This window comes from Anomalospiza imberbis, chromosome 1, assembly GCF_031753505.1.
Source record: "Anomalospiza imberbis isolate Cuckoo-Finch-1a 21T00152 chromosome 1, ASM3175350v1, whole genome shotgun sequence".
NCBI lineage: Eukaryota > Metazoa > Chordata > Aves > Passeriformes > Viduidae > Anomalospiza > Anomalospiza imberbis.
Window position 1 is genome coordinate 130,757,362 of NC_089681.1, and position 13,579 is coordinate 130,770,940.

Below are 13,579 nucleotides of genomic sequence, written 5' to 3' on the forward strand. Positions count from 1 at the left end.
TTATTTAATGAAGAAACTGCAGAATAGGATCATGGTTTGATGAAAACATTTTTACAACTACCTCTTTGGGGCATATTTAGTAAATCAGTTATTTATTCTGAGGAAAAGCTAGAAATAAGAATATATTTTAATAGATGCATGTTCATTTTTAAGTCCTGGATCACACATCTGTTCTCCATGCCAAGTGAGGGTGGAGAACAGGGAGAGCTAAACACTATCAGCTGAAGTGTAGTGCCCAGTCCTTGTGGTCGTAAACATGACCTAAAATAGCTTTTCTCCATATAAACATCATTGTATCAATGAACCCAAACTCAGAAGAACGAACCACTTGTACCACTAAAATGTCAGTAATTAGTCTTCCCAGTAGGAAAAAAAAATCACAACAACCGCCCCTATTTTGTTTATTTGCGTATTTGAACACATACACTGTTTGAATTTACTCAATTTATATGGGGGAAGAGCACAAGGGAAAAAAGCCCCGAGCACAAACCAATGCAAGATGTTACACAGGTGCCACTGCTGCAGAGTCAGTGCCTGGGTAGCAGCATGGATCCTTCTGAGGACCCCTGAAAGCTCTCTTCCTGCTCTCCTTCCTCACCTCCACTTCATCTTTCTTAAAAATTCACCCAAGGTTAAATGTTAAGTGGAACAACGAAGACAGGAAAACTATTGGGCTGTCACTACCAGCAAATTAAGCACGAGCTACCATTTGATCTCACACATCTAATAGGACAGATTTGAGCAACTGAATGGGCAAGATGCCGCTTCCCAAGAGGCAATCTAACACTTGTTTCCAGCACCAGTAAAGCCCTGTGGCACCAGATCTCACACTCATTGTGCTTTTAAATGTAGAGTATAATGTTAATTTGACTCTGAAATTTTGTTTATAAGTTTTGATTTCCTATGAGACTAATTACTACAAGTCTTTAAATCACTATGAAAGGAAGAACTGCAAGAACTTTCGCTAAGTCTTTTTTTCTTTCCCTTTTTTTCTGAAAGGGGAGCAGCAAGAATTCATGTATAAAAGGTTACATCCAACTACAGTGACAAAGGTCTTAAATGGATCACTAGGGGGCAAAACCAAAAAACTGGTGACTGCTCAATCTCATGTTTTTAAAATGCACTCAAAAAGGTTCTTCATCAAATGCTAATGGCCAGGGGAAATATTAATAAATAGGTTGTTATAAGTGTGACTAATCAAGTACAGGGTTACATACAGAAAACAAAGAAAAGCCATGAATGAAAATTTGAAAAGTTCAGAATCAGAATTTTTTCCTGCCATAATTCATACAAAATTTTGATGACCATTGAAGATCACACTTCTTAAACTAAGACAGGGAGCAGAGCAAACAAAGACTCACCCTGTGACCCAGAAACCCAGAGCAGTTTCCATTGCTCCCCACAGTGACTGTAGTTTTCAGAAAGCCAGATCTAACAGGAAAAGCAATGTACTGGCATGCCTAGGAGTCAGAAAAAATACTACAGCAGCAGTAGTGCAACGTGTTCCATCTGCATCACTCAGCAGCCCAGGACCTGGCTGCAATCAGGAGGGAGGGAAACTACTTTCTGAAGAAACATGAGATCAGAGGGAAAGGACTCCAACAAGGACAAGCTATCCACAGTAAAATACCCCTCTCCCTGGCAGTTTCAAGTGGGCAGAACCCAAACAAGACCCTGCTCATGCACAGCTGTAGCGCAAGAGGCAAACAACCCGCGCATCACCCATCTGCAGGGGACAGGACAAAACAGGGCAGCAACACATGCACCGTGGGCAGCCCTTGAGCATGAACCCATCTGCATCTCTGTGTCATCTCTCTGGAGAAAGGACTATTGTCCAAGAACACCATTTAGGCGAGAAGGAAAACTCAACGGATCCAACAGTCAGGAGGAGTGAAGGCATTTCCTTTGCTGAAGCAGATGGTACCTTGAGGTCATTTTTAGCTACATGTTTTCCAAGCTGTGAAAGGAATCAATAGCATTTAAAGGCCCCCTTTTCAGCATCTCTTATAGTCTTCAGAAATGAAGGAACAGAGCTCCAGTATGAGAGAAATCCACAAAAACCCTCCATTAAGCTGCCTTTACATTACAAATAAAGCATTAAAATGCAGTAAAAAGAGTCCCCACTAAATATGCTCCTTTATACCAGTATCAGTGACCAAACCTTTTTTCAGCAACACAGTGACATATTCCAAACATTTTCAATTGGTTTTACATTTAGTTTACATACAAATGAAAGCTTACCACCAAAAGATTAGCTCTGCCCATTGGAAGTAACAAGCACTCTTTGACACCTAAAGCCTACTAACATGGTTAACTTCTCCCAGGAATGGACTCTGGGCACCAACAGAAAGTTTACCAACATCCTGTCAGCATTAGAGGCTAACAAAAGCTTGAAAAAACTTGCAGACTCTTAGGCATGCCAATACATTGCTCAATCAATTCCACAGATAATACTTCTTAAATATGACTCACCCTCTACATTCAAGTATCAAAGTCCTGCTTCAAGTTGAAAAGTGCAAGAAAAGCAAATTTCAAAACTCCTTCTCCCCTTGATACAGCCTAGGAGACCAAAATGAATCAACATTCTCACTGTATATATTTTCTGAAACAACTGATGGATGGATTTTATTTTTCATTCCCACAGAATTGCAGGAGTTGAAATACTCTAAGGAGACATTTCTGGAACACAGTGTATTCCTACATACTGCTATTCTTCTGGGCAATTTCTGAGCTGTAAGTCAGGGCTCTAGCCTCCACATTCCTCCACATCACACTTTCATTAGAAGGCATTTACCCACACAAATTTTTCTAAACTTTATATTAATAACACATTCTGGAGTATGCTTTTTCTAAAGCATGTCCCTTGCTACAGTTCTCTGGTCTGGTAACACACATTTCACTTAAAAACAAGGAAGAAAGAGAGACTTAAGAGTGAATTTAGCATAGGTAGACAAACCTGAGCTGGTCAAATTACTGGATGAATCACCAAATTTCATTGTCTGGGGGCAAATGCACAACAACAATGCCATGCTTTTAACTTTAACTGTAAGTTAATTTCTGCCAAAAACTGGATTAAAATCCAGTTTTCAAGGTGGACTCCTAGTGACTCAACAGTTAAAACAACTCTACGTCATTTGCCACTTTCTGTGATTTCTTCATAATTCTTCATTTTCAGGTGACATTGACTTTCCACTTGAACTTATCCAACCAGCCAAGCCCCATGATGGCAGTGCATGCCACAGCTTGGCAGGACACAGCCTGACCATGTGTACGTGCACTTCAGCCACCTTTCTGTTCAGCTTAACAATAAAGTTTCTGGGAAAAAAACATAATCCTTCCTTCACACAGTCCTCCCACTAAAGTATTAAAAGCTTGCACAGATGGAATCTTTAGTGTCCAAAGCTCTCAACTGCACAGAATATGCTTCCATCTGAGGAGAGTGATGTTGTTCCACATCCACGCTTGGCTGTGGCTCAGCACAGCTGCCGCTGCATAGTTCACCCCTGCAGCAATGATTTCTCCTCTGCAGATTAATGCAACTATTGCAGTGGCTCCAGAAGAGCACTATCAAGGGAGCATCTGCAGCTACGAAGAGCTAAATTTCATGCGACAGATCTCTGCGATCCTGTATGTGCTCCAAATACATCTCCACAGAACAGCATATCCACACATTATCCAGGAGAACACTGACAAGCCAAAGGAAAGAAAGTAACTAGAGGGGCATTGAAGGCTTTCTTGTCTGAAAGTTTTCCACAGACAATTATAGTAAATTTGGCATTGTTTAAAATTAATTACATAAGTTAAAACCAGAGAAAGGAAGACAGGATGGGAGTCACGGTAATTTTTGGAGACACTGAATACAGCGGTTTTGGTTAACATGGAAGAAACGATTACTCTATTTCTAGAAAATACTGAAAAATATTATCTAGTGATGAAAACTTAACTATATCAGTAGATGAAGAGAAAGATAGATTGCATAGGAAGACACCAAAATCCTGTATCCAGTCTTGATCTTCTGACAGTATTGGATTTCACCCTCCATATCCACAGATATCCAGACTGAGAGAATACACATGCGCCTGGGCTGGAAACTAAATCATCTGACACGTGAGCTACTTCCCACGTAGAAGAAGAGAAGAGCAGTCTGCTCATTCCATGAAGCAGAAGAGCAGTCTGACTGGGAGAGGCAGCCTTGGCTCAAACCCATGGGAGTGGAAGACAAGGATCCTTGTCTTCCTTCCTCTCCAGGGGAGAAACCCGGCAGAAGGCAGCAAGAAGTGGAAGGACCACAAACCTCAGCAGAGCTAATTGGAGAGGGAAAAGCACTGAGCCAGTGCTAGCTAGAAGGACCCACAATTTACAGACATGAACCTTATCAGGCTTTTGAAGGTTTTATACAGTTTGATTGACCTTTAAGCAGTGTTTGACAGGATAACTGTGATAATGTTTTCACAAGCAGAGCCCTAAAACAGTTGTTCGTTTTGAGTCACTTAAAGACTGGTATGATTATTGGGAAAACTACAAAAGGGACCTGGAAAACCAGAAGGATAATATATCTACCATGACCTTTTAACATATAAGTCCATAATGCTCTTGTGGGAAACATTTCAGAGTGAATCTTGACTTCACATGTAGTTCCTCCAGAATATGGATAAATCTCATCAAAGTTTATCATGACAGTACTCAGGACGCAACACACTTCTACACCATGCATGTGTTATAGCTGATTAGCCACTGTAGGAGTCCCAAAACAGGGACACAGTGAAACTGTGGCAGAAAGAATACTCAGTGTGATCCTGCACTCAGGGGCACCAACACAGACCAGGAGTGAATACAGATACATTCATCACCAGAGCTGGAAAGCACTCCTCTGTCAGACTTTGCAGTCACTACACTAATCATGGCAATGAGCAAATGTTGGGAAAATACTTTCTATACAAATTGTTATATTTGATTATGATTCTTGATTGATAATGATTTAATCATTATGATCCTTTTTGGCTGTATATAAGCCTGTTTTATGAGGCAAAGCCATAGCTTTAGGAATATCTCTCATTTCCAGTCTGCTATGGCACAAGCATGAGGAGATGACACAAAACAACATGAACTCTGAAGCAGCAGCTACCAGAGATTTTTTTTTTATTTTTATTGTCATAATAAATCTCATTATCAAGCAGAGAAAGACTTTTCCTGATATGAGCTTGCAAAGAAGGATAAATTAGGAATTTGAAATATTCTTTGCCTATAAAATACCAAAACACACTTTGAGTACTTTATAAAAAGGTATACCTGAAAATGCCTCCTACATCAGAAATCAAAGGACAACCTCAATGCCCCTTACATCACTCAACACACAACCTATAGCAAAGTATAGCTTTCAGCAGCTTTTTCCACTTCAGGAAGACAAGACCTTCAAGAGTATGAATATTTTAACCATTCACATATTCATAAAATATTGCCATGTTGGTGAAGTATCTTGTTGCAGAACTGCATACACTGAACACACAGTAAAATATCACATACATTTTGCCTAATGCCTTACAAACCTTAAGAGGCAACAAGGCAGGAAAAAAATCAAATTCAGCAATAAACCAAATGCATGTTATTACTCACTATAGGCCCTTTCCCAGTTTAGCCTCCTTCCCTTTGGTTTTGTGTTAGGATGACCAAAAAGTGGTGAAGAACCAGTGGCCTGGTTCTTCAAGAGACAGAAGTCATTTGATTAAGTGGGCAGAAAAGATTTTTTTTAATCAAGCAATTTCTCATGACACTTCTCTCTTCCAACAGTCACCATCCATCAGTCCCAAACTCTAGAGGTATTTTATAAGCCACTCAACTGTCAGAGCTCTTTTTTAAAAGAAAAAAAAATACTATTAGTTGGAGCTACCCAACACAGTAACTTATAATACCAACAGAAATTGACGGCATCAGAACAGAAAGCAAGAGTCAGCAATTTCAGAAGCACCTGCAAAGAAGTGGGATATCCTGTTTGAAGACTAGAGTGAGATGACAAGAAATCAGAGAATCCAATAGCAAAGACTAGGCAGCACTCGAATAACTAATGAACATTTAAAATCCAAGAGCAAGCAGAGCAAACTCAGCATGACAGAGCAAAGCTTCTCTGAAACTCATTATTAGCAATAAGAAATCGTTTAAGAAATCTGCAAGCCATGAATCCAAGGAGGTGTACACAATCGTATCATTTGGTCACAAAAAATGCAGGCTGCGGAAGACAACTAAGTTCTTTACTAAAAACTACTGACTCACTCTGGACTACAAACAACATGCACTTCTGTCTCCAGATGCAGCTCAGTCCTGGAGCCCCTTCAGGCCAGGCTCCCTACAACCAGGTCATCCCTTTTACTCTCTTTGAAGGAATCCAGTGTATTTTCATTACAACAGGCAATAAGCAAGTGAAAACAGCTTGAGAAACAGAAATTGCTATATCATGGATGTCCTGCACAACCAGCAGAGATGAGTGAGTCTCTGTCCATTGCAGGTCAGAACCTTGCTCCCAGTGAAAATCATAGCAAATCTCACAAATTTCCATGTAACACTTAGATGGATCAAAAATGGATAATGATAATACAGGCACTGGGGAGGGATGCTTACACATTCCCACATTCTAACAAAGAACATGCCTGCACTATATTGACTAAAGGAAAATATTACAAGACTTGTGGTTTCTCATGTGCTTTTTACAATACCAAAATATGGCTTAAAGCATGGAGTTAAAAGGTTCCTTAAAAATGTCCAAGGTGGGAACTTTCCTTCTTTTAAACACAAAAATAGTAGATTAGTCTTCACTGAATGTCCCTGACATAGAGGAACCTCATCTTCTAATACACTTATTTATGCTACAGTAAATTAGTTGTCCATTGCTAAGATCCTGGATTGCCTTAATAATAATACAATATTAGTGTATTTTTAGCTGTATCTTCTCTTGATTATTCTATACACTAAGTGCTGTGCAGCTACTAACAGGCACCCTTTGAGGAACAGAGAAATTGAAATACAGGAGTGTCACAGACACCAGTAATGACTCTATGCTACAACGGAATTAAAAGCAAAAACCCAAAGTCATGTGAATTCTCCAATGTCCACTATACATTGTACATTAAAACATTAATGGCATGAAGATGTAATAGTCTATAATATTTGCCCTGTGCTGTGTTCTGAGGTTCAGCAATCTTGGACAACTACAATTGTGAGCACATTAATTATGTTTTTTAAGCAATTACATTCTGGGTTTCTAGGATGAGTATAGAGACTATTTCCTTTACTATTTAATAGTAAAGCATGCAGATAGACAAGTCACTCAATTCTGTTGGCAATGGCCCAAAAACCCCAAAACAAACAAAACAAAGGAAGTTGCTAGAGAAAAATCTCAACAAATGCTGAAAACAAGCCATTACTTCTTAGAAATCTGCCATCCATCACATCCCAGTCACTTCTGCCTTCAATTATCACCCCCTTTACTCGTATTATCCTCTGGCTCAACTCCATGATGAGCCTGTTCTAAAACTCCTGATCTGCAAAGGCCATGCTTTTCTTCTGCATTCCTCTGCATGATCATCTTCATTTGCTTTTGTGCAGTTCTGAACTCAAGCTTGCATCCTTCTTGTTCAACTTCTGCCCTTCCTGCAGCTAAAGCTTTCATCCAGGAATTAAAGGAATCCAATCCGATTTAATGTGACTTCCTTCTCTCCAGCTTATCTCTCTCTCTACCCCCGCCCCCCCCCCCCCGTTTTATCTTTATCCGATTCAAAACACAACTACATTGTTTTACATTAATTCAACTACAGCCTTGTTTGCTAGTCCTCTGAATGTACCTTCCCATTCAGGTATCTTTGTTTTTCTAGACATGGTTGCTAGTTCTTCACTCACCAGGATTCTTCTTGAATGCTTTTACCTCCTCAAAGAAGCATGCTCCCTTAAGTAATCCAGAAGGCCGTTAGCTTTGGTTTGAAATCTCTATTCAAGACCAGCTTTTTAAACTCTCAAATACAGCTATTCAAAGACTACTAGCAACGGATAGAACATGAAGACAGTAAGAGTGTATTTAATCATAAAACAATCAAATACATATGGAAATGTTATTGATGTAGAGGACACCTCTGTTCCCCTACTCTTTATATGCCACTGACTGTTAACTCTCCAGGGCAGGCATGGGTGTCTCTTCATGTATGAGCAGAATCCAGCATCTTTATATTTCATGTGCCATTCACCAGACACCCAAAAGCACCATAAAAGTTCACTCTGTGAAGTTATTCCATAACTTTGATAAGCATCTTCCTAAATGCAGCTCCTACACAACTTCAGCTAAGCAGTCAGCCACGCTGCTGGTCCATTACCGGCGAGCTGACTCAGATCCCTGGGCAAGGGATGCAATATCCTGCAATTAGGATGTAACCATGCTCTGTGCCAGAATCACATAAAGTCTCCACTACTTCACTCGGTTCAGCCTGCTTGGCAATTTTTTTTTGTCCAAAGCACTGTCAACTACTGTATCCTTCCATGAGTAACAACCATCAGATACCATGGAAGAGATTGGGAATATTTTAAGTAGCAGCGGGGAAACTTCTTGATTAGGGAGAAAAGTTGTAGTAGCTTTCACATTTATGTCTGAGCTTTTACACATTAACATTAGTTTACTGTGGAAGCTGTTGTGAAATAAACGTATTTAACCCTTTTCAAACCATCCGTGTTACTATTAACTTCAGTAGATCAGGATGACTTGAAAATTTTATGAGCATAAGATTTGGTGAATAAAAGCTGAGCCATTCAGAAAAACAAAACCCATTAATTAGCAGTTTGTTCTGTAAGACCAGTATTCTAAGCCTAATATTAAAACTAAATGCAACCATTACTAAGTTTAAAACAGACATGTCACAAAGTGCTTGAACTTGTGACTTTTTGGGGGTCTTCAAAGAATCCTGAAATCCTGAAACTCCAAAAGGAGTTTTTTTTTTCTTCTTTGAACAAAGCATTATGAACTTTGAGAATAGTATTTTATCGTACCGTAAATATGGTCTTCATATCTGAAAAATCTTTACATAGAGTAAGTTACATTCAGATGCAAATATATATACTATGAAGAGCATGTTTATTATTTAATGAAACAAAGAGAATGCAAGTTGTCAGTTCTTAAATTTCATGGATTATAAAAAAAATAAATATGAGACAATTTTTCACCTATTCTGTTTCTTAAACACACAGCAGTCAATTAGAAAAGGAGGAAAGGGAGGCCTGCAAATCTTCTTGTATGTCAGCAGTTACCTCAAATGTTCAGATTTCATGTTCTACATCTATAACAATATGGACTCAATGTTTCTTTCCTTCAGATGTAACAACCATGTGCCACCTCAAACAAAAGGGGTCAAGATGAATATCACTGTATTATAATACAAAATGAGGTTGTTAAAAGTTATAGGGATTGGGCTTCATACAACCAAAACATGTTTTTTAACACAAACAGAGCCAGATTAATGGTCTGACTCAATGATCTTATAGGTCTCTCCCAGCATTAATGAATCTATGATTCTATGGAATTTGAAGATATACCCCGGGTTGGGTAGCAGGCAATATGGACTGAGTTTAGCTCACATGTTACATTTCAAGCAATTCCCTCCCGATATACAATTTCTATTTTCAAAACCACATCCGACTCCACAGAACACAAACCCACCCTGCCCACGCTGCAGCCAGAAGCCGAAATTAAGCCGCAGCTTTTCGAGCCCCGCTGCCGCAAAGGCACCGCAACTTTCATTTTGGGTGCCCCGGCCGCCGCAGGCAGCGGGCTGTGCCCGCCCGGGCCCCGCTGCCGGCCGGGGGAGGGCATTAACACGCACGGGGACCATCTTAACTAATTCCAGCGCCCTTGCACAGGACTGGCATTCCCCGCGCTCCTGCGGGAAAGCGAGCCGCGCGTCGGGCCGAGCATCGCTTTGCACCGAGCGTTATCCTCCGGCGGTGCAAACACCCTCGGCGGAGGGTGCGGGGAGGCTCCGCGCCGCGGGCCCTGCTGCGCGGGGCCCCTCTCCCCCCGCCCGGCGCTTACCTGTGCCCGCGCCGCCTCGCTCCGCACCCGCGTGCTCAGCGCCGGCCACCGCGCCCCGCCGCCGCCCTCGCCGGAGACCAGCCGCAGGGGCCTGATGCTCTCTCGCTCCGCGAAGGGGCTCTCGCCCCGCCGCCCCGCTGCCGCTGTCGCCGGCCCGGCGCCTCCTGCGCAGGGGAAGAGGCACTGTCACCCGGCTGCGCCCTCGCCCCCGGCGCGCAGGCTGGAGCGGGGGCTCCGTTTCCATGGGGCTCCGCAGCAGCCTCGGCGCAGCGTCCCCCCCTCCCCGCCGCCCCCGCCCCGAGCGCGGCGGCGCTGCCCCGCCACCGCGACTCACCTGCGGCCGCTGTCAGGACGCCGAGCGCCAGGCAGAGGAGGCAGGCGGCAGCCCGCATGGCGCTGCCCGCCGCCCCGCTCGCCGCCGAGCGCCGCCGGCTCCGCGCCTGCACGGGCGGGGGGGCTGCGGGGCCGCGGCTGCCGCGGGGCCGGGGCTGCCGAGCTCCGCCCCGCCGCCGCGCCGAGCCCCCTGCCAGCGAAGGAGATGGCGAGAGCCGGCGAGGCTCCCCGCAGAGCCCGCTCGGAAGAGGGAAGTGCTGGGAAATGTAGTCGTTTGCCAGGGCGTGAGAGAGCGGGGCGAGACCGGAGGGGAAGCCCCGGAGCCCGGGCAGCGCCGCAGGGATTCTGCAGTCGCCCCCGCCCCGTAGGGCCGCCCCGGTACCGCACCGCTCCGGGGCTGAGAGAACCCCCGCCGCAAAACTTGCCTTCACTGACAGCTGCGGGTGAGGGCGGGGGCTCTCTGGGGAGACAGCCGCGGCGTTTTCCCTCCCTCCCTGCCCCTACCGCCGTCAGCCCCTCTCTCCTCCTTTACGCGCTCATTTTCTGAGCAAACCTTCATTTCCTTCTCTGTGACATTTTTTGTTCCCTTCTTAAATTTCTACTCTCTCCTCTCTCTTTTAACAACGAGAGAAGGAAAGGATTACAAGGCAGAATCATTCCTTTCACGCTCTCCTGGACTAAGCAAGAGGCCGAGGTGTCAAGGAGTCCCCACGATGTCCATTCCCTGAAACGCGAGAGTAATTCTCCCTCAGCGAAGGGACTTGGCTGCATCTGCAACCCAATTCTACACTCCCACCTACCGGGAAGCCGAGAGCAGCGGTGCTGCCTCTCAGCACGGTGTATCCCACCTTCCCTAACTACATTTCTTTATGAAAATGGGACAAGAGTGGCGGTCGCCTGAAGCACCTCTTTCCTCGCCGTTTTCGGAAGGGTCGATAGCAAGGACGGCCACGGCACGCAGCTGAGGTGAGAGGAGAGAGGAGGAGAGACGTTAGGGCAGCGGCAGATGCAGCTCGCTACCGATCCAGGCAAGAGAATACGAAGTCTAATTACCCACTGCAAGGCTTGTACCAGTTGTAAACACATAATAAAGGAGGAGGCGGCATCACAGATAATGCCACTGAAAGCTGCTGCTCACTGTAGTCTCAAAGATCAAAAGAACAAACAAACAAACGAAATATCTTAAAACCATGATGCAGATCAATTTTAATTGCACTGCTTGCACCGACAACAGCCAGGACACCTGGCACCTCCATTTCTGCTCTTAGGAGCGTTTCCACCCGCCGGGCTTGCCCACGGGAAGAACCGTGCTCCGGGCACAGCGGCTCGGCAGTGGCTGCCTGGCTCCCCGGAGCCGCCCGACAGGGAATGCCGGCGCTCCCGGCCCGATTTCTCTGTAGGGCTTATCTTACTTACATATATAATCTTATTAAAGGAACCAATTAGAGGATAGATGGAGGAAATTCAGCTTCTCAGCTTTTGTTTCTGTGATGAAAATAGATAAAGTGACAGTCCAGCAAGCTGAAGATAACAGCAGAGTATTGCATGTGGAAATACATAGTAACTTTGAGGAGAAAGTGGCTAGTAAGTTTTGTGCTGTCCTGCTTATACTGCTGTCAGGTACTACAGGCAAGATGCAATACTACCTCAAAGTATCCATTAAGTCCTGAAGCAGCTGCTGAAACAGTGCAAAATTAGCTTATAAAACTCTTGTGTGGGATGTCAAAAAGACCATGGGTGAGTTGGGTAGAGAAAGTGCTATTTATAGCAAAGGAAAAAAATCAGTATAATAATATGATGCTTCAATCTTACAGAAGTCATAAATCCTTACATTTCAGGCTGCAGCCAACCTCTACAGTTATTGCAGTTAGACCAAACTTTCCCCACTGGCACACTATTTCACAGCTGCTTCTGTCAGTCTTTCTGTGAGAATTCATGACACTGGGTATATATTACACAGCAGATACACTGTACAGTTATACACTCATTTCCTGGATCAGTACATCACAGAATTCATTTTTCTCTTGCTCACCAGTGTTCAGATTTAGTGTAGGTGTTACACATGGAAGGTTCACCAACCCAGTGCCAGCCAAAGCTTGGCTGCTTTAAGCTAACTATGAATGCAGAGCTTTATCCAGTCTGTGTCCTCGGTGGATATGGTGAGGTATGATACATATGTTTCATAAATGCAGTCCTCTTTTTTAGTATGCCAACTCTATATTAGTCAAACCCTTCACTAATTTTAAGAATAATATTTATAACTTTTTTTTTTTACTAAATGTAGCCAACTAATACAAAGATAAAGGCATTTAAAAAGTGTGTGTGCTAGAAGCAATTATCCAAAACACAGCTGAAAAAGGTTTTACATTCTTCTCCTTGCAAACCTCTCTCATTTATATCTTCTACTCTTTGGCTTATTTATTTATCACTTCTATGGTAAACACTAAAGATAAATTCTAAAGAGAAAACTTAAATAAATTGCAGAAAATTTCTACATTATGTTGAAAGATCTAAATCACAAGGAAGAAAATCCTTATCTGTATGTCTGAAGTCCCTTCTAATTGTACACATTGATTAGAAAGGAATTATTTGACAGGCTTAATTCTTCAGAGAAATATTTAAATTTCATTGATGGTGATTTCACAATGATTTGGGAAATCGGGCAGTGAACATCAAGATTCACTTTCCTGGGAGTTCTTCAACATTGCTGAGGACTGTGGCAGACTATCCACCTCTGAACAACGAGGTCTTTCATATCAGGGGACAGATATTTTCTTCTTCTAGAAACTCATGGAATATCTCATGTTGGAAGAGATCTGTGAGACTCATAAAGTCCAACTCCCTTCTCTTCATGGAACTACCTAAAAATACACCATATAATGGTGTCATCCAATCCTTTAACTCTTGACATGGGGACTGCTTCCCTAAGGAGCATGTTCTGGTGACCGACCACCCTCTCAGTGAAGAACCTTGTCCTGATGTCCAATCTGAACATTACCAGCTTCCTCCCATTTCCTTCTGTCCTATCTCCAGTTCCCAGAGAGAGGAGACCAGCACCTCCTGCTCCGCTGCCTGTAGTACTGAAGGTCACAGTGATAGTCTGAGTTTGTGGCCAGCTATCCACATATTCAACAAATATTTAACACTTGAATCTTGAAGTGAGATCTCCACTCAACAAAAAAAAAA

The 13,579-nt window shown here is 43.2% G+C and overlaps 1 protein-coding gene across 17 annotated transcripts in view; it reads right to left on the reverse strand.

Annotated features, from left to right (window-relative positions):
- ADAM22 (ADAM metallopeptidase domain 22) overlaps nt 1-10,800 on the reverse strand; it is a 129,348-nt gene extending 118,548 nt beyond the window's left edge. For 3 of the 17 annotated variants that reach the window (XM_068211703.1, XM_068211674.1, XM_068211744.1), the window contains exons 1-2: nt 10,395-10,799; nt 10,061-10,224 (exon numbers count right to left, since the gene is read on the reverse strand). In XM_068211703.1, coding sequence (XP_068067804.1) covers nt 10,061-10,224; nt 10,395-10,452 — 222 coding nt within the window. In that variant the 5' untranslated portion in view covers nt 10,453-10,799. Of the gene's footprint in view, nt 1-10,060; nt 10,225-10,394 lie in introns of all 17 variants that reach the window. The other 14 variants (XM_068211730.1, XM_068211656.1, XM_068211694.1 and 11 more) reach the window with 7 other exon arrangements.
- Between the last annotated feature and the right edge of the window lie 2,779 nt (nt 10,801-13,579).